This window comes from Notolepis coatsorum (genome assembly GCF_963971535.1).
Source record: "Notolepis coatsorum genome assembly, chromosome: 2".
Taxonomy (NCBI): Eukaryota; Metazoa; Chordata; class Actinopteri; order Aulopiformes; family Paralepididae; genus Notolepis; species Notolepis coatsorum.
This window is the reverse complement of record NC_140166.1, coordinates 88,185,136-88,211,548: the sequence shown is the minus strand read 5'-3', so window position 1 is coordinate 88,211,548 and position 26,413 is coordinate 88,185,136. Positions and strand designations below refer to the sequence as shown.

The 26,413-nt window shown below is 40.7% G+C and overlaps 1 protein-coding gene across 1 annotated transcript in view; it reads right to left on the bottom strand.

Moving 5' to 3' along the window:
• LOC311224177 (LIM and senescent cell antigen-like-containing domain protein 1) overlaps positions 1 to 21,202 on the bottom strand; it is a 34,010-nt gene extending 12,808 nt beyond the window's left edge. Inside the window, exons 1-7 of the mRNA XM_084309050.1 lie at positions 21,044 to 21,202; positions 18,465 to 18,624; positions 17,876 to 17,942; positions 17,630 to 17,750; positions 15,628 to 15,777; positions 14,423 to 14,573; positions 902 to 994 (exon numbers count right to left, since the gene is read on the bottom strand). Coding sequence (XP_084165176.1) covers positions 902 to 994; positions 14,423 to 14,573; positions 15,628 to 15,777; positions 17,630 to 17,750; positions 17,876 to 17,942; positions 18,465 to 18,624; positions 21,044 to 21,072 — 771 coding nt within the window. The 5' untranslated portion in view covers positions 21,073 to 21,202. The remainder of the gene's footprint in view (positions 1 to 901; positions 995 to 14,422; positions 14,574 to 15,627; positions 15,778 to 17,629; positions 17,751 to 17,875; positions 17,943 to 18,464; positions 18,625 to 21,043) is intronic.
• Positions 21,203 to 26,413: the final 5,211 nt, after the last annotated feature.

Sequence of the window (26,413 nt, the reverse complement as noted above, 5' to 3'; positions counted from 1 at the left end):
ATTATTATTATTATTATTATTATTATTATTATTATTATTGTGCACCACAGTTGCTGGTGTGAATTTTGAAAGGTTGCCTAGCGACCAGAGAGTTTACAAGAAACGCAATGGAGACACAAACCCAACCATACCATTCTAGAACATGGATAGACCCATCCAGGCTGAACATAGCTGATGGAGATACAAACCCAACCACCATACCCATACCATTTAGACCTTCCAGCATAAAGCATGGGACAGAAGCTCCTCTCAGGTTGGGAAGAGACACAGCCGTGCTCAAGCTAGTTCCTGTAGTCAAGGGTCTACGGTTTGTCATATTGTTGTATTCTTTTATTTTCAAATGGCATTTCTTTGTATGTAAATGTTACATTATTGTAAATAGTTGTGCTGCAGACCTTTCCCCCCAGACAAATAGCGCTGGCAGAGAGGCTACAAGGATGGATATAAGCTCCGGCAGAGAATGGGTTAATCGTAAAGGTAGCAAAATAACAACGTTTATGTTTTCGTTCACTGAGGAACTAGACAATGGCCTTGATGTGTATTAGGCGACAGCACTGAACGACAGGCATTCTACTGGTGAGTGTAGTTCTTTAAAAACCTTATAACTAACTTTATTTCAACCAAAAATGCTTAAACAATAATGTTAGTGGTAGAAGGGAATTCATTTTGTGCAAAAATGGAAAGCTTGCCAATGTTCATGAGGCAGAATTATTACAATAGCTGATAATACATTTTCCCAATGATAAATCCCTATACTTTAGGAAACTAAAGTGACGTCAGACTACACTTCCCTATTAAACCTTTCATTAAAATATAAAATAAAATGTGATTACAGTCACAATCGTCCTACTAGACACCCAGTTGGATTACTGATTCCGTCTGTCATGTTGGTTGTTTTTACCTGGTTATAGTGAGTCTCGCAGTAGGCCAGGCCCTTCCTCTCATAGTGGCGATGACCCAGAAACGGCTTCTCACACTTGGCGCAGACAAAATGCTGTAAACAGAAGCACAAGCACAGGGAAACCTGCATCAGCAGAGGCTAGCGGGTCACCATCTCACTGCTTACCGGAGGGGAAAAAGCAGAAAATGAAGGATGCGTGCGTCTCCCACTGATGTATAATAGATCAGTGGCTTCTCCCCAGTGTCTGTGTTAAGACTAGAGCCAGTATCACTTTACTGTTCTCTCCTTCTTCTTCCTCCTTGAGGTAGAGGAGGTAGAGGAGGCACAGAGCGGAGGGTTTTGGGACTAATGGGATGCAACTGAATACATTGCATGTTTTCATTTTCTTTTTATTCACAGAATGAGCTGCACATTCTTTAAGTCTGTGATATAACTCATCAATGATTTATTATGATGATGATGATTTCCCTCATGTCCCTCGCTGGATACTCATCATGTTTTAGTCTGAACTGGCTTGATGAGGAACTGATCTGAACTTATAGAATCTAGTGTTGTGCGCAGTTTCCTCTAAGCAAAGAGAAATATTCTCCTGAAGTTAATTCTCCTGAAGTTAGGTTTCCTCTCAGCAAAGAGAAAGGTGCACAAGCCTTCCTGTTTTGCACATTGTGGATGGATAAAGACTACCTGGACGTATTAAGTATGAAACAAGCCACTAAGCTGCATCTTTTTTTTGTATCCACTTTTTCTCCTTATTTTTCCATTTCTTCTCCCATCCCAATTTCGTATCACCAATTATCCCCTTCAATTCTCCCCTCCCGTCTTGAACGTTGCTAGACTATGCCTCCCACTGGTCGGCTGTAGTGAGGATAGAAGCCTTGCATCACGTGTCCCCTCCGGTACACGAGGAGGCAGCCTGTTGCATCTTTTCACCAGACAGCACGGACTCTCAGTGGCGAGGAGTAACGCGTGGGAGGCTCACGCTGCCCCCGATACTTCTTGTCTCTGCTGTACAGACGTCACCCAACCGACCTGTAGGAGTCGCTGTCCACAACGTCCAATCTCCTCTACGCCACCCAGCCGCCCCTACTAAGCTGCTTTTTTTCTTCAACTTTTTCTCCCCATTTTCCATTTGTCTCCCTTCCCCAATTTCGTATTGTCCAATTCTACCCTCCCCTATCTCGAACACAGTTGGCCATGCCTCCCACAAGCCGGCTGCAATGTGGACGAAGCCTTGCATCACGTGTCCCCTCCGGTACTCGAGGAGGCAGCCGTCGCATCTTTTCACCTGCACAGCGTGCTCTCTCAGCGGCGAGGGTCTGCGTGGGAGGGACACGCCGCCCCCGTCGCTTCCTGATTCTACTGCGCAGGCGCACCAACCGACCTGTAGGAGTCGCTGTCCACAACGTCCGATCCCCACCCACCAGCTTCCCACCCCCTAATACTGCCAATTGTATTAGTATGAACGACCAGCCAAGCTGGTAGCAACGCAGAGAGCTGGGCTCGAACCCAGCATCTCCTGCGTTGGTGGCGAGCGCCTTGCACACTGCGCCACCTAGCCGCCCTACTAAGCTGCTTCTTGACTTTGATACACTATTTATTTTCACATTCTCATATTCTGATTAAATTTCATTGTTTACACTGTTTATTTTTCTCATTTTTATATTCAGATTACAATTTACAATAATAACTTTATTTGTATAGCACTTTTCATACAGAAGTTGCAGTTCAAAGTGTTTCACAACAGTAAAGAAATACAGGCATAAGCGAGCATAAAAAAGATAGAGGTAGCAAGGTAAGATAAATCAGTGTTTCACATTAGGATCTAGCATCCCAATAGGCCTTTCTGTTTACAGTTTCATTCAGTAATACAAATAATAAAAATTGTTAAAAATGTCAGTTTAAAAATAGGCAAAAAATTATAAAAATAGAACGGACATACAACAGGGTATTTAACATACAACAGAGCAGTGCATCAGTAAGAAGTAAAAAGTGTGATAAAATAGTTCAATTTTGAATTACAACAGAGCAGTGCTCTGGAGGTAGTGAGATAAAGTTTGCATACAATTTGTGTCAGGATATCCCTGATGTTTCATTTAAATGCCTGAGCAAAGAGATTTTTAAGATGTCTTTTGAAGATGTCTAGTGAGTTGGCTTCCCTGATGTTTTGATGTAGTTTGTTCCATAGTTTTGGGGCATAGTTGATAAAGGCTGCATTACCGATCCTCTTTTGACTGTTTCTGGGAGCCTCTAGTAGTCCAGCAGCTGATGATCGCAGTGTTCTTGCTGGCCTGTAATTTATTAGAGTGTTGGCGATGTAGCTAGGTCCCCGTCCATTTAGAGCTTTGTATGTAAGGAGAAGGACCTTCTAAATTCTAAATGTTACAGGAAGCCAGTGTAGAGCAGCTAAGACTGGACTAATGTGCTCTCTCCTTTTGGTTCTAGTAAGCAGTCGGGCTGCATAGTTTTGGATTAGCTGAAGCCTCTCTGTGGTTTTATTAGGGAGACCTGTGCATTACAGTAGTCTAACCGGCTAGATATGAAAGCTTCTCAGCATCGTCTTGATTAATAAATGGTCATACTTTTGCTATATTTCTGAGATGGAAGAACAATGTTTTGGTCACTTTGTTAATATGAGAATTGAAGTTCAGTTCTGAATCTATGATAACCCAGAGACTTGTGACCTCAGATTTGATCCAAGGGGTTAGTCCTCCCAGGTTATTTATTAACATTTCTTTTTTTGTTTTGGGGGCCGATAATTATAATTTCAGTTTTGTTCTCGTTTAGTTTCAGGAAGTTCTTACTCATCCATTTATTTATTGCCAATAAGCAGTCTGTGATGGAGTTAATAGCTGTATCATTTGCTTCAGCAGATATGTACAGTTGTGTATCATCCGCATAGCTATGGAAACCTACATTATGTTCTCTGATGATATCACCCAGTGGTAACATGTAAAGGGAGAAGAGTAAAGGACCTAAGCAACTCCCTTGTGCAACTCCATAATTGTTGTCATATATCTCAGACATGTGGCCTCCTAGTTTAACATAGAATTTCCTCCCTCTGATGTATGTTTCAAACCAGCTTAGCACATAGTCTGAGAAACCGACAAGGTTTTCAAGACGATTGATTAGAATATCGTGATCGATTGTATCGAATGCTGCACTGAGATCTAGCAGGATAAGGATAAGACCTTATTCTCGTCAGAGTTTAGTCTGAGGTCACTGATTATTTTGGTGAGGGCAGTTTCAGTGCTATGATATTTTCTGAATCCCGATTGAAATTCTTCTAAGATGTTTTCTTCAAGAAAGGAATTAATTTGACCTGAAACTATCTTTTCAAGTACTTTACTAATGAATGGTAGGTTAGATATTGGTCGATAGTTTGCCAGTACATTACTATCCAAGTTAGGTTTTTTAGTAATGGCTTTACAACTGCTGTTTTAAAGGCATCTGGGAAAATACCAGCTCTAAGGGAAGTGTTGATGATATCTAGCACAGGGCTCGAGACACTATTAAATAGAGATGTTCCGATACCATTTTTCCCTTTCCGATCCGATTCCGATACCTAAGCTTTGGGTATCGGCCGATACCGATATTTATCCGATACCAGTGCAAAAAAAAAAAATTAAAAAAAAATTATATAAATTATACTTTTTTTTTTCTTTTTTTCAGATACTGTTATACTGTTTTTTAGTAATAACTAGAACGTATGGTATTTATTCAACAACAGGTGATTGTATAGATTTGTATTAGTATCATTAATCAATGAGTATGGGCTGCAGCACTGCAGATATACCCTACTCCAATGATCCACACGGACATTAAACGGTGTTGCACTCGCTACTCAGTGGCTCTGCAGATATACCCTATTCAGTCTGTATTATAAACTAGTGGCAGATAGAACGTTCATCTTGTGATTTTTGATGCAAAATAAATATTCAACATTCTCTTTTGAAACTCCGCCTCAGACTCTTATCCTTTGGCACTTGCTGTACTTTGCTTGCAGGTCTGCAGCCATTATTGCTGGATTATGTGAATAGCACCAACTTTAGACACGGTAACGTTATCAAGCTAAGCTAACTGACCTAGCTCGCCTTCCCGCATCGACATTAAGATAACGTTAGTAATAGTCAGCTAACGCTAGTCCGTAGCTACTTAACTTAAATACAATTCACCGTGGGTGCATTATTGTTGATAGACGGTCACGGACAGTGTTAGGTCCTGGAGAAAGGACAGGCGATCATCTGATTTGATGTAACGTTAAAAGCGGATGTTGTTCCAACTAGCTATCTTTCCAGCTAATGCTATCATAACACCAGCCAAACACATCCCGATTCCCGTCCGAGCTCCCCGTCACACCGCACTGTCGGGGACAATGGAATTTAAGAAAGTGTATCTGCTGTTAAAATGACACAGCATCACACTTTAAAACATGTTCATTTTATAATCCTCACTCTCCGCAGGACTCGGCAGGAGATAAATTACATCATGGGATCGGAGGCTAGAATTTACGTGTACTCGCCGATACCGATACTAGCATTTTAGGCAGTATCGGCGGCATTTCCGATACTAGTATCGGTATCGGAACAACTCTACTATTAAACACCCGTTTGAAGAAAGCTGTAGGTATAGGATCAATGTCTGAGGTAGCGGAGTTACATTCTGAGACAGTTTTGCAGAGTTCATCTAATGTGATGCATGTGAATCTTCTCATGGTTAAATTGTGCGGTTTGCCGTAATCAGCTTTATTTCCATCATGAGAAATGCTGGCCCTGATCAAGGTTATTTTTTTGTTAAAGAATAGTGCATATTCTGGCATACACAAAAACTGTCATTTTTCGGCCTATTTATGAATCGTTTTCAAATAAACGCTAGATTATCGATAGTATATGTGTATTTATGCACGCTATAGAAGCGGGCTGAAATATCGATTATCTCATTTCGCACACACACGCTAGGGCAAACGCTGATATCTGTGAAAATAGCTCTGATTATCCTAAGACTGGTAAAATAAATTCCTTACCTCAGATCAGATGTTATCCAAAAAGATTATTCCAATTCCTGATCGCCATTCCAAATATCGATCGCAATGGATTCTTCAGTTGGCTTGACGGAAAAGTAAAATGAGGAAACTGGCCCGCCGCCCGCCCCCCCCCCAAATCATTGGTAAACAATCGTAGTGCTGAAAATATACACTTTGACTGCTGTTTTTATACGGTTATGGTTATACTCTTGGCTACATTCGAAAAATAAACACAATAACTACATTGTAGTTATTTGAAATAGCAGTGTCGGAGATCAAATGCCGGTTTGGCAACATGAAGTGAAGGCGTCGGATACCTAACTTAACGTTACATAATTTTTTATTCTCCCATCCCAATGTTAGTCGTTATGCCAATTCCCAATCCCCTTCCAGGTCGTTGCGCACTCTACGCACGTCTGTCCGGGAGGGCGGAGACTATCACATGCTTCCTCCGACACATGTGTAGCCAGCCCACCGCTTCTTTTCACCTGGCAGCGCGGACTCTCACTGGGAGAGTGTAACGTGTGGAAGGTCACACTACCTCTCCTAGATCCTTCCCTTGCTGTGCAGGCGCCCCGACCGAACTGTAGGAGTCGCTGTTTACAACGACCAGGACCCACCCTCGCCGGGTTTCCCACCCGCTAACACTGCCAATTGTGTTAGTATGGACGGTCGGCCAACCCGGAAGCACCACAGCTGGATTCGATCCCACTGTCTCTGTGGTGGTAGACAGACGCTTAGTCCGTTGCGCTACCCGGCCGCCCAACTTTACATTTTCAACAACAGATTGCTGCTAATTAAACACTTCATGGAAACAGAGTAACGCTAACGTTATGTCGAGTTCATACGTGTAGTATGAACTCGACATAACGTTAACGTTACTCCGTTTCCATGAAGTGTTTAATTAAGTCCATGGAGTTTCCAGTGTTGCTGCCACCGTTGCGTCGCAGATGGATGGTACACTCTGTTATCTCCGTAGCTAATCCGCTCCTAGACTACCGATAGCAGAACCGATAACGTCGGAGCTTGTCAATACTCCAGTTTTTTCTAATTTATTACCGGTTCCCGTTTAGAACCGGGTTTCGGGGGCATCCCTAGTGTTGAGTAGTAGATTAATAGTGGAAAAAAGATTCCGGAGTTTCCAGCGTTTTCTGTAATGATTTTAGAGAAGTAGTCTTTCCTTGCTAAGCGGACGTTTTATTATAGGCAGTTAAAGCATCTTTGTATATATGACAGTAGATAGTGCTTTTTGTTTTTCTCCATTTTTCGCATAGTTCAACCAGGGGGAGGCTCTGGTTTTCTTCTTTTTCGTTTTTAGTGGGGCGACAGAATTTAATACAGATGACAGTGCATCATTGAGATTTTCTACTATTTCATTTAGAGAGCTGTCATGATTGTGTGGTTCGTGTAGTCTGATAAGATTAATGAACTTTGATTCAGCCTTGTCATTTAGGAGGCTCTTTTGAACTATTATTTCTTTTTTCGTTTTAGTAAGGGTTATTTGAGCATCAAAGAATATACAGTGATGGTCGGAGAGAGGTAATTCAGTTATTTAGAAATGTTTTATACTTAGCCCAGTTGTTGTTATGACTAAGTCTAATGTATTTCCAAGCCGGTGAGTTGCATTTGTTATATGCTGTGTTGGATCAAAGCTATCCAGTAGATTTTTTTTAGCTCTATAGTTTTGAGTCTGTTTTCTTATTAAAATTAATGTTCAAGTCTCCATTTAGGATCACCTTATCATATCTGGTAACACATAGTGAAATCAGTTCAGAGAACTCTTGTATAAAGATTGGCGAGTGTCTAGGGCGGCGGTCGGTATATTGTGACGATTATAGTTGATTCGGTTTTGAGTTCAATAGCGAGACATTGATATGAACTCACCTAGTTCTGTGATTTTAAACAAGAGCTTTGAGGAGAAAATTGCTGCAACCCCTCATCCTCTTCCAATTACATTTTATTGCCTATATTTATGTCTTTCTTCCATTACCCTGCCCATACCTTCCTAAAATCCAATACATTTTAAGACCTATCAAAATCATATATATATATTGTAATCACTGTCAAACAAGAGAGGCCAGTTCTAATCCTAGAGACTTTTTACAGGTGAGGAGACTCCAGCAGTCATCATGAAGCGCCCTTCTGCCCTCTGGTGGCTCTTCTTTTAACTGCAGCGTGCCGTGAGCTCTTCACATCTGACTTTCGATTTTAAAGGTCTCGATTCTATAAAGTGTTTGCAAATGTTTTATAGACCAATCGATATTGATTGTTTATTGTGTCAGTGTCACCCCTAGTATGCATGTTAGATAAGAAAAACCTTTATTAATCCTCTAGGGACATGTGTATGTAGGGGTCTGGATGAGTATATAAGATAAACCTGTATTAATCCTGTAGGGACGTGTGTATGTAGAGGTGTGGATGTGTATATAATATAAGATAAACCGGTATTAACACATTCTGTGACAAAAACATAAAGTTATTTTTGGCGGACAACCGTAGAGTGCCAAAAAACGTAAAAAGTCGCTTTTGGATCGTTTGATCTTTTTACTTTGATCCCCGCTCTACAGACTTGCCCAGAGCGATCTGCATCATTTTCGACCATCCCCACACATTAGACCTGCAATGCCGATCGACTATCACCAGGTGGCGGTATCGTCCGTGTCTGAACTGCAATGGCTTGGGTTGAATCACACTCTTAACTTTCATTTCTGCTTGGCCAGTGGCCACTCCTCCTGCTGGGACATAGATTCACATTGATCGCCTAGAAATTCCGTCACCTAAGTGCATTTGACCATCGAAACATATACACTGGTAATCGCGATGGCGATGCGATCACTTGGAATTATTCTTCTTGGAATACCTTCTGGCTAAGGTAAGGTACATTCTATGTCTATTTTACCAAATCTGAAACGTGTTTTTCTAACGATCACAGTTCTGTGTTTTACCGGATGAAAAACATGCTCGGCAAACGCGATCATAGTTTTGAGTTAAAACGACCCCCCCCCCCCCCCCCTTGATGATTTTGTGATGATACATATCATATACCTTTGATTTGAGAGTATTCAGTAGGGATGCCCCGATCACGTTTTTTGCCACCAATACCGATCACCGATCGTCGTGATCCATATCGGCCGATACCGATCCGATACCGATTGTTTTTGATTAAAAAGAAATTAAAAATTATTTTATATAAAAAGTTTTTTTTTTTTTTTTTTTTATAAAATATATATATTATATAATTAGACTTGTACTTGTATTATCTGCGACTGCGAGACATCGCCACCACGCAACAAGTCAAAATGCTCACTATCTGCAAACAGCTCCACTGTCTGTGTGTACTCTAGTAGCCCAGCTCAAAAGGATTCTCCGGCGCTGCAGCGGGACCCCATTGGTAACGTTAAGTGCTTTGGTCGTTTCACATTCAGCAAGCCCTCAGCTCGAATACGCATTAAATCAATGTTATAAGACATTGATATCAAGAGCTATCTGTAGCTACTGCTAGCCGGCTAGATGACGTTAAGACAGAACTTTAGTTCAATGGGACATTTCGTTTTGAACAGTAAACGAACGTCAGCTAACGCAAGCTAACTGAGGTATGAACATGAACTACTAGACTTTCTGGATCATTTGTTGATATCAGGAGCTATCGGTAGCTAGCCGGCTAAATACCGTTAGACAATGCCTACTAAACGTGAATAGTTGACTGGGTAATTTTGTTTAAACAGTAACGATAGCTAGGTAGCTAACGTTAGCGCAGGTCGAATGCAGTGCACTACAGACTCGAGCAGAGGAGCCGCACCTCTTTGTTTACAAACTCTACACGGGGGCGGGCGGGGCTAGGGAGGAGGAGCAGCGGCAGTTTGCAGGTCGTGTGTGTCTGAGACAGACAGCGAGTGAGAGCTTCGCTTGATCGGTTTCCGCTATCGGCGAATATGACTAATTATCGGAATTCACAGATTGCATATTTATACTGAGTATCGGCCGATAACGATCGGTGGCCGATCGATCGGGGCATCCCTAGTATTCAGGGTTTCAGGGGATCAGCCAGAACGGTTTGGGCTTATTGCACATAACACGTTTTATCTCGCGATCTATGAAAAAAGACTATTATCTTCGATTGATCATTTAAAAAATATCAATAAAAAAAATGATTTTTTTTTGTGACCTGCAACAGGGCCGTTTTAAAACCAGACAGTGGACAGACTTGTCTTTCTTGCCTGCAACTTAAAGTAATGGCTTTGCATGACAATACTGACCAAATTGAGATTTATTTTTCTCTTGTCCATTTATTTTGTTTGCTTTCTAATTTAAAATACAGTTTGAGAGAGCTAGACTCCAGTCACGAGTCACGGTGCACATGTGCGGTGGTTTGTCCACCAAAAAAGCACCAAAAGATAGAAAAGAAACTAGCAGAGCCAGAACTATTCAACTCCCCTGGAGCCACAGCCAGCAGCCTACAGCCTGTGAGGGGCTGTAACACTAAAGATGGCGGCAACGACAAAGAATTGCTGCAAAATAAACGTACATCTGTTGTTTAAAAAAGAAAAGAATAATACATTAAAAAAAATTAAATACTTATAACAATATCGATAATTATAGATATCGTGTGATATGATATCGATATCGTGATATCATTTTTGGCCATATCGCCCAGCCCTAGTTTAGCGTGTATTAAACTACAAACTACAGCGTGTGGAAAAAAACTATTATTTATTCCCATGCTGGAGTACAAGTAATGTTTGTCAAAATGAGCCACACGTGTCTCTACAGGCTACAGCTATAATACAGAACACAAACACAGCTTCGCAAACATAGTGCAACGACCACGGAAATGACTAGAAGGCTGGGATTCTAGGGATAATGATAACCGAATTGCGTGGCACTCAAAAAGTGTTAATCCTGTAGGGATGTGTGTATGTAGGGATAAAAAAGCTTGGAGGTCCTTCATCACGCATGCATATACCCTGGTACTTGCAGAGGAGTGATGGAGGCCTGCTGAGCTACAGCTCATTTGATTCATTTCTGATTTTTTTTTTTTTGCTTTGTTTGTTTGTACTGTAGTGTTATTTGTTCATTTGTTTCATGCTTCATCTGAGCTGGGTGTTTAATTTTCTATACATTTCTTATAAAGTTAGTAAAAAATATATATATATTATAAACGGATTTATAAAAGAATAATAAAGGAAGTGAGAACTGAGCCTTGCCCATTCCTGAATATTACTATAATAGCAGTAGAGTATCTAGTCTAGAGTAAAAGTCGTAGCCCCTTGTCCAGGATGACGAGGAGCAACATCTCTGACTTAAAGACGCTCAGCAGGGACAAAGGCTACATCCATTCAGTCTGCTAAATATAATAACGCTGCTGTTATTTTGACAAATATTCACGAGTCAGGGCATTGCCTGCAGGCCATTTGCTACGCCTGCGTTCCATCCTCCTGTCATGCCAGTCATCACAAAGAAAATTAAAGATATTACTATAAAAACGTGCATTAGGGAAATGGCAAAAAGAAAACTGATGTATTCTATTACGAGTTCACATAATGGATTCGTAATGACATCCACTCCTTCATCCGAGACGTGGATGAAGTAAGAATGCAAAATGGCCACACGGGGGCACTGTCGCGTCAGGTAAAAGGATAGGGTACCACCTCAGACTAGAAGCACATAGAAGGTTCTCCACTCTTTCACTCTGGGGACAGATCTCAGCAGCAATAGACCTGTCTCAAACCCTGCCCCTTTTCTTGATCCTCCAATCACAGCTGTCGCTTACCTCTGACTTCCTCGTACAAACTTTGTTTGTACGAGGAAGTCAGAGGTAAGCGACAGCTGTGATTGGAGGATCAAGAAAAGAGGGCAGGGTTTGAGACAGGTCCATTGGCCAAATAGCTTCTTAATTAAACATAAATATGTTCTGCTTCATGTCTTACACACCTCATCATTTATTTGGTTGTTTGTTTAGCGTGTGTTTTAATTATTTCCCTTACCTTTGTGATGTATGTATCGTCTATTTTATTTTAATTGTTTTGTCCCCTTTCCCTGTTACCCTTCAGGTCATTTTGTCCTCTCGACAGGCCGTCATTCTAAATAAGAATTTGTTCTTAATTGACCTACCTGGTTAAATAAAAGGTAAGTAAAAAAGAAAATGAATAAAATATAAATATAATAAAAATGCAGTGTATTCAGGATGTAACTGGGGAGAGGGGAGAAAGGCAGGAGAGGAAAAGACATTCTCAATTTGAGACACAGCCTCACATCGACAGGGCTCCGTGCCGGTTCCCCAACCGAACAAGTAACAAATATCCGAAGTAACAGAACAAAAGCTTGCAGATAATCAATGCGATCTGCCATTTTGCCACGGTTGTGTTTACTTCCGCCTGCCTTGTGCAGCGGTGAGGGTGGTGGAACTTAAACTGGTGTGAACGCACGCTGCTTCGTCAGAAAGCACCAAGGTTGTGAGACTCCATAACGGAACCAGAACCAGAACTGCGTCTGTCTGAAAGTGGTATCACTGTTTGAGCAACATACAGTAGATGAGGGGAGGCTGAGGAGGAGCTGGAACTGAGGGGACAAATATGTTTCTTTTAGTTGAAATGTAGAAAAATAAAAGTTATTAACTTTAAACTATTCTTGTTGATTTAGGAGATGATTTAAGCAGCTTCTCTCGTGCCATCGCCTATAGATTGGTAACCACACTGTGCTTGAAGCCAACCGGCATTAGGAGACAAACGCATGACAGACATTCCTCAAGCTGCTCTGAGCTGTTCCACTTGAAAGCACAATGGGCCTCTATTGAAAGACCATGGCAACCCGGCCCCCTCCCCTCCATTCAAACCAAAATAGCCAGATGTAATTTTGACACATCAGCATGGCTACAAGTGTGGCACTTCAACCTGGACATGGGCTGGTTGTTTAGAATGCAGACACATGGGAAGATATTGTAGTTGACCCCGTTGTTCTGACCTGGATTATGTTTGCTTTTTGCTCCACGTTAACTCATTCAGCGCCAGTCACGATGATAGTCGGGTTAACTCGCCGACCGCTCAGCGCCAATCACAAGTATAGTCGGGTTTTAATCGTTATTTCTTTTATTAGCGATATCCATTCATTTTCATCCATCCAGCCTGATGTTATCATTGGGAATGGGTCCGAGCTCGCAAAAGGGCAAATACCGCCGCCTACGCCTTCCAGCTGGTATTGCACTCCATTAGGAATGGTATAGTTTCTTTTCTGGGACGATCCGAGCCGTTCGTGTGTATCGCTCTGTAATGTGGTATGGACCTCCACGAGCAGTATTTGGAATGGCGATCAGATAATTGGATTATTTCTTTTGCATTACATCAGATACAAGGTAAGAACACTATATATAAATTTGATCGTTGATCTGATATTTATTTCTACCCCGATCGATGCCGTCTCTGTGTGTGCGTGTGTGGCTGTGTGCCGTTTGGGTGCAGGAGGTGGGGGGGGGGGGGCGCCGCGGTCCAGGGCTCTTTTCATTCTTGCACGAGGAAGGATAATAATGATGATCTAGCGTCGATTTCAGGAAGATTAGTCCCCCCATTGATTAAAGCGGTGGCGCTCTAGCGCCCTCTCGCGCACTTCAGCGATGGCGCAGAATGAGTTAAGGCTGAGCGATTAATCAAAATGTTATCGAAATCGCAATATGGCCAAGTACAATAGTCAAATCACAGGGGACACAGTATTAAAGGCTAAATGTGTGTCAAAATCATCTTTGTTTGGTGCAGATCCCCGCAAAAATCACACCATGACCATTTTTTCAAATGAAAATGAGAATAATGAGACGATCATTCCCTCGGATATCGTGACGTGAATTGTGTCATAATAGCAATATCAGTAAAAATTATCGCAATTATATATTTTCCCCCCAAATCTTTCAGCCATACACACTCCAGTACTGGATGTAATCGAGAAACCCATCTTTAGGACATAAAGCAACACCACGGTATAAACATCAGATTCCAGGTCATAGAGGAACGCAGGTGAAGGATTTGGATCGATTTTTCATTAAGATAAAACCACTATAGAGTCACGTAGGCCTAATTACTAGCTGTATCATTAGGGCCTTAAACCAAAGACTGTATTTTGAGTATCTCTCCATTTGAAGGAGAATCAAGACTCCTCTTCTCTGCATTCCAGTGTCACATTACATCTTAGTTGGGCTCAAGGACTGATCCACTGCCTCTAGCTTATCAGCCATTGAGGAACGCAATGTACAGCATCCCATATCTAGTTAACACTGGCAAAGCATCCTAGGAGGGTGGCAACGTTTCTGAATGAGCACACTAATTTATTCGGCTCTGCAAATTTCAAATGTTAAACAGAAGAAACAATGCAGGAGTTAAGTGGTTAAATAAGAGGGAAGATATGAAATGAAGGTGAACAGAGATAATAATATCCAACAGAAGACATCATACATACAATGACTGAAGAATACATGTACGTTACTTTTCTAATGTAAGCTGGAAAAGTGAACCACAGACCTCCACGTGCCACTGCTTCCCCATGGCGTTGACCACGCGTCCCTCGATGGGTCTCCTACAGGCTCCACAGATTGGTACACCCATCTTGTCATGGCAGGGTAGACAGAAGAGCTCTCCCTTCAGCTCCCTGGCGTCAGAAGTCAGCTCCTTACTACAGAGAGACAAGCAGTCAGCTCCTTACTACAGAGAGACAAGCAGTCAGCTCGTTACTACAGAGAGACAAGCAGTCAGTTCCTTACTACAGAGAGACAAGCAGTCAGTTCCTTACTACAGAGACAAGCAGTCAGTTCCTTACTACAGAGACAAGCAGTCAGTTCCTTACTACAGAGACAAGCAGTCAGCTCCTTACTACAGAGAGACAAGCAGTCAGCTCCTTACTACACAGGGAGACAAGCAGTCAGCTCCTTACTACACAGGGAGACAAGCAGTCAGCTCCTTACTACAGAGAGACAAGCAGTCAGTTCCTTACTACAGAGACAAGCAGTCAGTTCCTTACTACAGAGACAAGCAGTCAGTTCCTTACTACAGAGACAAGCAGTCAGTTCCTTACTACAGAGACAAGCAGTCAGCTCCTTACTACAGAGAGACAAGCAGTCAGCTCCTTACTACACAGGGAGACAAGCAGTCAGCTCCTTACTACAGAGAGACAAGCAGTCAGTTCCTTACTACAGAGACAAGCAGTCAGTTCCTTACTACAGAGACAAGCAGTCAGCTCCTTACTACAGAGACAAGCAGTCAGCTCCTTACTACACAGGGAGACAAGCAGTCAGCTCCTTACTACAGAGACAAGCAGTCAGTTCCTTACTACAGAGACAAGCAGTCAGTTCCTTACTACAGAGACAAGCAGTCAGCTCCTTACTACAGAGACAAGCAGTCAGCTCCTTACTACAGAGACAAGCAGTCAGCTCCTTACTACAGGGACACAAGCTGACTCCTTACAATCAATAGTAATACTTGTATTATTCTTATTTTTTTGTATTACTCTACACAGGAATTGTATCTATAGCACCTTTAAATAAATCAGTTTGACTGGTAAAACAACTAAAGTGAATGTTTGAAACGACCACCCACTGTGGTTGGTGGGACAAAAAGGTTTTATTTCCAATTCCTTCCCTGTTTTAACACTAATCATGTTCTGATGAGTGACCATGTTGAATTGTAGTCTTCACAGTAGAAAGGATAGGTAGCAGAGAGCTCCGACTGACCCACAGTTGCTGCAGTTGAAGTGGTCTGGGTGGTAGGGGTCATTCTTGAAGATGAGTGGGTGTTCCTCGATGATAGCGTGGCACTTCTGACAGATGTACTTGCCGAGGCCACGGGCTTTCTCGCGGTTGTGGCACGGACGGCAAAGGTGCCTGGTGGAAACAGAGGGCAAAATGCATGGTGTGATGATGGGAGTTAGGACTGGAAGGGTGACAGAGGTTTTAAAATGCATGGTGTGATGATGGGAGTCAGGACTGGAAGGGTGACAGAGGTTTTAAAATGCATGGTGTGATGATGGGAGTCAGGACTGGAAGGGTGACAGAGGTTTTAAAATGCATGGTGTGATGATGGGAGTCAGGACTGGAAGTGTGACAGAGGTTTTAAAATGCATGGTATGATGATGATGGGAGTCAGGACTGGAAGTGTGACAGAGGTTTTAAAATGCATGGTATGATGATGATGGGAGTCAGGACTGGAAGGGTGACAGAGGTTTTAAAATGCATGGTATGATGATGATGGGAGTCAGGACTGGAAGGGTGACAGAGGGGGGAGGCTTCTGAAATGTCCTGACGCAGCTACTGCTGACGACAGGGTTCCTGCATGTTTCAACAAGTTCAATTTAAGACTTTTTAAGACCACTTTGAATCGAATTTAATACCTATTTCATGGTCAACCCGGCAGAAAGGTATGAAGGAAAATGACTATGAAAGAAGTAATTGCATATGAATTGTTGGAGGGGAACTGACTATTACCATACTGCTTACTTTGCAGCCTGGACATTTCCCCCAAACACATTTAAACACAATTTAGAGAATCTTCTCTAAAACTTCTACGTCATTTTATTTACCGCTTACGTCTCCAAGACATATTCTAGCCATTCTGGACAGCGCATGTGGAACATTTATTTAGAGAACCATTGTGACGTCGGCAGGGAGAAGAGGTGTGTAACTATGATCTGGCTGTTGATGGACAATGACCAGCACATGCTGAGCCGTGGCCAGCTCTGTGTGTGTGGGCGACACCCAGTCAGCCGTCGTAAGAGCCAGGTTTCCCAGGCTTCTGACAACAAATGGAGAACAAATGGACGTCGACAGTGAAAGTGACTGATCGGGTTTCTCTGTGTGTGTGTGTCAGATGACATGACTCTGTAACATAATGCTACAGTCTCAGCACTCTAAAGTACATACTTCTTGAGGACCTCAGATGAGCGTGGCTACAGATCAGCTACAGATCAGCTATGGCTACAGATCAGCGTGGCTACAGATCAGCTACAGATCAGCTATGGCTACAGATCAGCTACAGATCAGCTATGGCTACAGATCAGCTACAGATCAGCTATGGCTACAGATCAGCGTGGCTACAGATCAGCTACAGATCAGCTATGGCTACAGATCAGCTACAGATCAGCTATGGCTACAGATCAGCTACAGATCAGCTATGGCTACAGATCAGCGTGGCTACAGATCAGCTACAGATCAGCGTGGCTACAGATCGGCTACAGATGAGCTACGGCTACAGATCAGCGTGGCTACAGATCAGCGTGGCTACAGATCAGTGTGGCTACAGATCAGCTACGGCTACAGATCAGCTATGGCTACAGATCAGCTATGGCTACAGATCAGCTATGGCTACAGCCCCATCTTCCGGTAATCTACAGCAGCGGTTTTCAACTTTTTAAGACATGTGACCCCTAGTGTAGCACTCAAGTTTGACTAACAATGTTACTTACCCTTAGCTGCTGAGTTGTACTTTACTTTACTAAATGTAAATGTAAAAACAGAGGAATGCCTTTTTTCTCAGTCAAGCATAGATGAAATGGTGAATTATTAGTTCAACTTTTCAGGCTATTTTATTTGATTAATCATTGGAGGAGTGATTTAGACTTTAAAAATTCCTAATTTCAAATGAAAAAAGAAAAGATTATAAACATGACAATTAATTTTCACACTTTTTCGCATTAAATCATCTGGGGTCCCTCTGAGTGCCATAGTCGACGATACCAACCTGCCAGCGTTCTTGACGAACCCCACGTCGGCGAGTACAGCCTGGCAGATGTCACAGCAGAAGCAGTCAGGGTGCCAGCTGTTGTTCATGGCCTTGATCACACGACCAATGATGAACTCCCCTAGGAGGAGGAGCAACAACACGAGGTGGGATGTTAGGTGTGTGCATGTCTATATATACACACACTCCCCAGCACAGTAACAGGTTGTAGTTAAGTGATGTTGATTGTGTGGCTGTAACACTCACCACACTGGTGGCAGCAGGGAGCGAAGAGCATCTGAAAGTCATGCTCACAGTATTTCCTGCCTTCAAACTACAGAGAAAGGAGAAATACACCACCAGTACAACAACACATCTTCAATTTATGTCTTGCAAGGAGTAACATGTGATGTGCACACGCACACACACAGTAACATGCGATTATGGTCCCCAGAGTTTGCTCGGAACAGGGTAAATCTGCATTTAGCTATGATGCCTCCTAGCTCATGAAACAACTACAACAGTCCTTAAAGCTGGAGATTCTCACCTCTGCAGAGTAAGACCTTCATCTCCAACCTTTGATTTTACATACCGTGTGATTTATATAGACTTGTATGCCTTATTTCTGTATGTACATTGGGCTCGACTGTAAATGAGGGAATCTTCAGTTGCTTTTCGAGTTTAAATAAAGGTTTGAAATTAAATTACCGGTAAGTGCACGCACGCATGCGCATGCACACACACACACACACACTTTGAATTTCAGACTCAGAGATGTTTCTTCATTCACCAAATTCAATTCAGACATGATATATACAGTACGATGACTGATGTGGTTCAGCTAGCTAGTGGCTACCTCATAGAAGAGTCCTTCTGGAAACTGCTGGAAGCACTGAGCACACACAAAGCACTGCTCGTGGTAGAGCTCCCCGTTGCTGTTGACGATCTTCTCCGCCGGAGCAAAGCCACTCTTGCAGCGCTCGCAGGCCGCGTTGGCCAGGGCGTTCGCCATGGTGCTGAGTGAGACCAGAGAACCACACATGAGCTACCGATGTGAACAGAGATTCAGTGATGGAGGTAAGACTCATCAACATCATCTTATTCAGGGCCAAGTCTCCTCTTACTCCATACATAACTCCTCCCTCACAATCTGACCACTTTGTTACAGCAGCCCAGCCAGTGACAAATGTGTGATGGATGTGTAAATATATATAATATGACAATACATGATATCTGCAATAATCAATATATTCAGCAATACATTGAATATATGATACATCACGATATCTGTGTAACTGAAGGGAAAATACCCATAAAAAGGCAAAAAGCGGGAATTATGTATTTTTTCACAGAATTGACATGGAAGCTTATCAGATTATTTAGTGTGCATCAGAAACTGGTCAATTGTACATGAAACAATGTACAACTAATTGTATAGTGCCTCTTTAATACACACTGACCACAACTTGATTATAATTAACAATTAACTATGTCCCCAAAACAAAACTTTGTTACCATCTCCTGCAATAAAAATATCATCCATTTGATCTAATAAGTAAAATACAGAACCCCTCCTTCACACTCTTTTCTTTACAGCAGCCCAGCCAGTGACAGATGTGTCTGTGTACACTCATTACCTCCTGTTACTCACTGCTTAGCTGTGGCCTAATTTAGTCACAGGGAAAGATATGCATTAAGTCATTGCTATGCTGTGGACCTCAGGGTGTGTCATATGCAACAATGTTTTACATTGTCTATAGGCAGGGCAGCCTTTGTGGGGCAACATAGCCCAAGGATTTACCAAAGCATTTGTTTTCCCTGTTTGAATGAATTAATGGGATCTTTATTTTGAACATATGAAAAATTTAAATACATTAAAATGTACTACAAACCAAAATAGTTCAAACAAATAAACAATATTAATATGTCTGAAAAGGAGTAGGAAGAAGTATAAACGTGTTTAATCCTACCCCTTTTCTACTACTCAGTTATTCATAATCATCAATTGCATTCCGTATATGTATATCCTAATATTTACACATAAGCAACATTTCCCCGAAAAAGTGTGATGTGCTTAGCAGCAGGGGATACATTTACATTTAGTCATTTAGCTGACGCTTTTATCCAAAGCGACTTACAAGTTCTGTACGACAAGTCATCAGGAAGGGCACAACTCTATCAGCTGAGTAACAATGTTCATCAAAGTGTTGCGTGTTACAGTGTAGGTTAGTTTATTAGGACAAGTGCATGACAGTAAGGTTAGTTAGGGTTAGAGTTTATTTTTTATATTATTATTTCAGATAATGGTTATAGAAGGTGGATAGAAGTGACACTAGAAGACAACATAATACAATAAAGTCGATTTGGGCAACAACAAGTAGCTGCCATGTAGTGAAGTCACTAGTCAGTAAACAAGTGTTGAGATATTCCACTGAGATTAGATTATATGTATGTATTGTCATCATCATACAGCACATACAACGAAAAGAGGTTTGGCATCCAACCAGAGTGCAAATGTAACAGTAAAGTGCAGAAGAAGTAATATACAGGCGATTACTGGATATAAAATATATAAATCAGTACTATTGAGTAATAGTGCTAAGCAGATGTATGTGCAGAATTGTAGTAATATGTACAGTGATACACGTATAAAACACTATGGTGTGATGATATGTACAGATATAGTATCAAAAAACGTATGAAGGTATACAGACTAACTTATAATACTAATAATGTGAAGGATAATAATAGTTCGTACTTGCGCTGTATGATGACATTTGAATCGAATCTAGTATTTCTACTACGGTAGAAAGTCATAATGGCCAGTACTCTTACTTGTTACGCTATAAGTATAATTGATCAATCAATCAATCATAATGCATATATGTAACGTTACAGATATCGAGTAAAAAGGATTGATTGATTGAAAACTTTATTAACAGATTGCAGAATGGGTACAGTACAGTACAGCTCAATAAATACATACAATTGTTAAGGGGATGCAGACCAGAGAAAGACTTTCGTCTTGTTTACATCAGGGTCCCCCATTTTCAATTCATCATAACATAAATGACACACATGACATGCAGATAGACAGTACTGCTACTACCTCTATACATTTATGACATACCAGATTTGCAAATACAGTACTGTTTGTGATACAAAAAGAGTAGCTGCCATGTAGTCAGTAAAAGGTGTTAAGATATCCCACTTGTTCGACGTTGTCTCGACAATATTGACCAGAAATGTGCCTAATGAAACGTTATCACAGTCACCACCCCAGGTAACGTGAAGAGGGACAAGCATGATGTGGCATCCTGATCCTGAGCCACCAAAGTTGCTGGCATACATTTGGTCGCTGAAGAGCTAACAGTAGCTATGTGGCTAAATTACGCTCAGCCTTGAGTCGTTATTAGTAACGGTACAAAATCTTACCTGCCCGTCATTTCAGCCAACCCCAGCATCACCTCTCAGCACCGCGGTTTGGATTTTCTTTTTTGTCGAGTGTTTTGATTTAGCTGGCAAAAGTTTTCAAGTGAGAGACAAGAGCATTACTACTAGCCTGCAGCAGCTGTTAGCTAGCTAGCCTCCCTCTGCTTCGCCCCGCCCGCCTGATCTGTAAGGACCGCCCACATGGCTGGGAGTGTCTACCAAGTTTCAAGTTTCAAGTTTCTTTAATAGTTGTCATACAGAAGTACAGAATACTTTTGTACAAAATGCTTCTTACTGTTGCGCTCCAGAGACTGTGCAAGACAAGATAAGTATGAAATAAAAACATAGTAAAATTAGAAGTAAAAAAAGAGGTCACAGTGTTCAGTTTAGACATATGTACAATGTTCGATGCAGAATAGACGTAGTTACCATACAATATACAATACTGTGCAGTGTACTAATATACAATACTATATAGTGCAAGGCAGAAATGGAGAAATGGGACGAGGTGCAATTTAGGTACAATTCACAGTAGGTGTACGAGTTGTAGTGCAAATCCTTTATCAATAAATATAAAGTGTAAGTGTGTTTGTGTAATCTAAAGTGTGGAGAGTGGGTGCTGCAGTGTGTTGTTTGTTTGAGTGAGTGTGTGCGTGTGGCCGTGTGGGTGTGTGTGCTGTGTGCATTTGATGGTTGTTGCATAGTGATTATTGTTCGTTTAGCGATTATTGTTCGTTTAGCAGCCTGATGGCCTGGGGATAGAAGCTTCTTCTGAGTCTTTCTGTGCTCGCCTTAAGACTCCGGTATCGCTTGCCTGACCGCAGCAGTTCAAAGAGGCAGTTGTTCGGGTGGCTCGAGTCCTTAATAATTCTCTTAGCCTTCCCCTTGCACCGCTTGATGTAAATGTTCTGGAGGGTGGGAAGCCCCCCTCCAATTGTGCGTTCGGCTGAACGTGTCACTCTTTGTAGTCTGCTACGGTCTTGTGCAGTGCTATTCCCAAACCAGGAGGTGATGTTGCCGGTCAGGATGCTCTCTATTGTACATGAGTAGAAGTTCCTAAGGATCTTCTGACTGACTTGGAACTTCCTTAGGCGCCTGAGGAAGTAGAGGCGTTGTCGTGCCTTCTTCACAACACTGTCAATGTGTGTGGTCCATGTCAAGTCCTCGGATATGTGGGCTCCGAGGTACTTGAAACTGTTCACTCTCTCAACCGGTGCCCCGTCGATGCTGAGGGGGCTGTAGTCCTTGACCCCCGACCTCCTGAAGTCCACAATCATCTCTTTTGTTTTGCTGACGTTCAGGGAGAGGCAGTTCTCCTGACACCACTGTGACAGGTTCTCTACCTCTTCCAGGTAGGCCCTTTCGTCGTTGGCAGAGATCAGGCCCACCACTACTGTGTCATCAGCAAATTTGATGATGGTGTTGTTGTTCCGCTGTGCTACGCAGTCATGTGTGTACAGGGAGTAGAGGAGGGGGCTCAGAACACAGCCCTGGGGGGCCCCTATGTTGAGCGTGATGGATGAGGAGGTGCAGTTGCCGGCTCTTACCACCTGGGGTCTGCCCGTCAGGAAGTCCAAGACCCACTGGCACAGGTCATAGTTCAAGCCCATTATTATTATTTATTATTATTATATATTTTTTTATATTGAGAAAACTAATGATACAACGTCAGACAAAAAAAACATTTAAAATAAGATTGTACAATATACATCACAAAATAATTGGGTATAATGATGACATTTCTTATTATTTACATGTTTCAGAGACTGCATTAAAATAATTAAATCTATCAACAACAACAACATTTAAACAGGGGGATGACTTAGAACATTTAGATTTGTGTATATGAAACTTACCAAGCAGGATCATGAGATTCATCATGAAATTAAACGAGTTAACATTGCTTTCAAATTAAACATCAAGATGTAACTTAATAATTAAATATATATTTCCAAATCTGTCCAAAATGTATTCAGAACTCTCACATGGTCACGTCATGACACGCCCCTGTGGATTATTTTTTGCCTATGGCAGAAATGAACAGTATTTTCCTTTACTGTTTATTTTTCACAAGCAAGACAAGACAAACTAAGACAAAAATAATAATAATAATAATAATAATAATAATAATAATAATAATAATAATAATAATAATAATAATAATAATAATAATAATAATAATAATAATAATAATAATAATAATAATAATAATAATAATAATAATAATAATAATAATAATAATAATAATAATAATAATAATAATAATAATAATAATAATAATAATAATAATAATAATAATAATAATAATAATAATAATAATAATAATAATAATAATAATAATAATAATAATAATAATAATAATAATAATAATAATAATAATAATAATAATAATAATAATAATAATAATAATAATAAGGGGGTGAGGGGGGGGGGGGGGGGTTGCAGAGTGTTACAAAGGTTCAGTACACAAACATATTCCAGATAGTGATCTAATAAAGTTCCAGGGACCTTGAAGGCCATCGGGCCTATCACTCTCTTGAAGAAATAGAGCAGCCTGTTCCATTGATATCAAGTCCATGATACTGTTTCTAATATCATAAGTAAACTATAGCAACCACTACTGTCCCTGTCAACACCACCATTCGTGTCAGGGTCCTCATTCACTTCCCTTCATGTTGAGGACCAAGTATAATATTAGTATTATATGAAACACAAATAACAAAAGACTCATTTTTTTTTTTAATATATTTTTATTTCATTTTTTGGAAGAAAAGGCAGGATATATAATGCACATACAATGCACATACAATGCACATAAAAACATACATTTAAATTATTTGCCAATTACATGCATTGGCTTGCCCCTTGCCTCATTTAAAATAAAAAACTCCTACCCCCTAACCCCTGCACCAACCACTGTTGACAAAAAATAAATAAAATAATAATAATAATAATAATAATAATAATAATAATAATAATAATAATAATAATAATAATAATAATAATAATAATAATAATAATAATAATAATAATAATAATAATAATAATAATAATAATAATAATAATAATAATAATAATAGCCCCCCCCCCAACCCACCCCGTCATAGGCCTGAGAAGAAAATTAATTGAACAAAAATTTCAACAAAGACCGAAAAACAAAACAAAAAAACTAAAAGGAATTATACAGATATAATTAGTTATGTCCTGCTAGCTATATATTGAAGGTCCTAACTTGATAGAGAATATGGTTCCAGCTATCTATTGTTTGATATCTTGCCCCATTTAATCTAGCTGTAGAAAGCTCCATTGTTACAACATCAGCTAATAACTGTTTCCAGTGATTAAAGGGCAGAGAGTGTGGAGCTTGCCATCGCAGCGCCAACATTTTTTTTGCAGCAGTACTTCCTGCCAGCCAAAATCGTCTCTGAACAATACTTAAAACTAAAGAATCATCATCATTAAGGAGAAGTAATTTGGGACAACAGGGAATATGTTTTTGTAATACTTTAGATAGATAATTAGTTATCTGTTCCCAGAAACTTTTAACTGTGGGGCATTCCCACATCATATGTGTAAAAGTACCAGTAGTATTTAGAGAACAAAGTGTACAGTTTGGTGACATAGCACGTCTCATTCTATAAGCTTTCTGGGGGGTTAAATATGTTTTATGGACAAAATTGAAATGAATCTGCTGATGATTTGGGTTTCGTGATGCCATAGTAACATTTCCCCAAACTCTGGTCCAATTGATAGAGTGATGGTGTTCTAATCCCAATTCTGTGCTCCACGATTGGATAACAGGTATTAACGAAGTACATCTTTGTGATAGATCTTTATAAATTATAGAGACTTGTCCTTTGGAGAGACCTGCAGTTTTTTTAGAGAAAGTAATTAACGGGTGAGTAGTTGGTTTGGTCCATGGAACTCCATAGGCTCGCATAGCTGAGCGGAGCTGTAAATATAAAAAAAAGGAGGTGCCAGGTAAGTTATATGACTCTTTCAGATCTGAGAATGTTCTTAGACCATTGTCCTCCATAACATCGCCAAGTACATGAATGCCACAGGACCATGATTGAGCTACAAAACTGCGGCCTCCGCTAAGCAAAAACGGGTTATGAAATAAGGGAGTCTGTTCATGCCACTTAGTATCCCAATTAAGTAACTTTTCATATTTGCGCCATAAAGATATGGCATGCGCTATTATCGGACCATAACGTAATCTACATTGCCTTAGTGAAATATCTGTAAAGACAATGTCTTGTAAACGAATCGGCGCCACAATATGTTTTTCAATATTAAGCCAGGGGGCCTCAGAATTTAAATTAAACCAACTCAACAGAGGACGAAATGATAAAGCTTGAAAATATAACTTAAAATTTGGCACAGTTAAACCACCAGATTGCCGCTCATTTTGTAAGGTAGTAAGTTTAACCCGAGCTCGCTTGCCTCGCCATATAAATTTTGAGACTGCTCTATGTAAATTTTCCCAATGAGCAACAGGTGGGGCAATAGGAATCATGGAACTACAGAAGTTTACTCGAGGTAATATGTTCATTTTGATAATAGAGACTCTTCCGGAAAGGGAGACAGGTATATTACACCATCGATTGAGATCATTTATGATTGACCTAATGGTTCTATTGTAGTTTACGGACACAATTTTTTCAATTGAAGGAAATATATCAATACCAAGATATTTAAATTGTGTTACAACCGGGATCTCATGGTCAAGCACAGAGTTAGGAGTGGTTCTTAGGTACATTAGTGCTGATTTGGTCCAGTTTATTTTATAACTTGAAATTGAACTGAATTTTTCAAAGATTTTCAGGAGGCTTGAGAGAGACTGAGATACATTCTCCATATATAACAAGATGTCATCCGCATAAAGCGAAATATGATGATCAGTAGAATTTACAGAGATTGGCTTAATGTTTTCTGATTGCCGTATAGCTTGGGCTAAAGGTTCAAGGGATAAAATAAACAAGCTTGCAGAGATCGGATCCCCTTGCCTACTTCCACGAGTGATTTTGAAAGGAGGAGAACTAATATCTCCGGTTATGACACTGGCTGATGGATTAGAAAATATTATTTTTACCATATTTATAAAATTTTGACCTAGTCCCATATGTTTCAGTACAGCCCAAAGATAGGTCCACTCCAGACGGTCAAAGGCCTTCTCTGCATCAACAGAGAGAACAGCTGACGACACTTTAGCTTGAGAGGCGGAGTTGACAATGTGAAGTAGACGTCGCAAATTATCAGACGAAAGCCTTTTTTTAACAAAACCACTTTGATCTGGGTGAATCAGTTTAGGTAAAAACTTTTCAAGACGGCAAGATAATACTTTAGAAAATAGTTTGGCATCTGTATTAA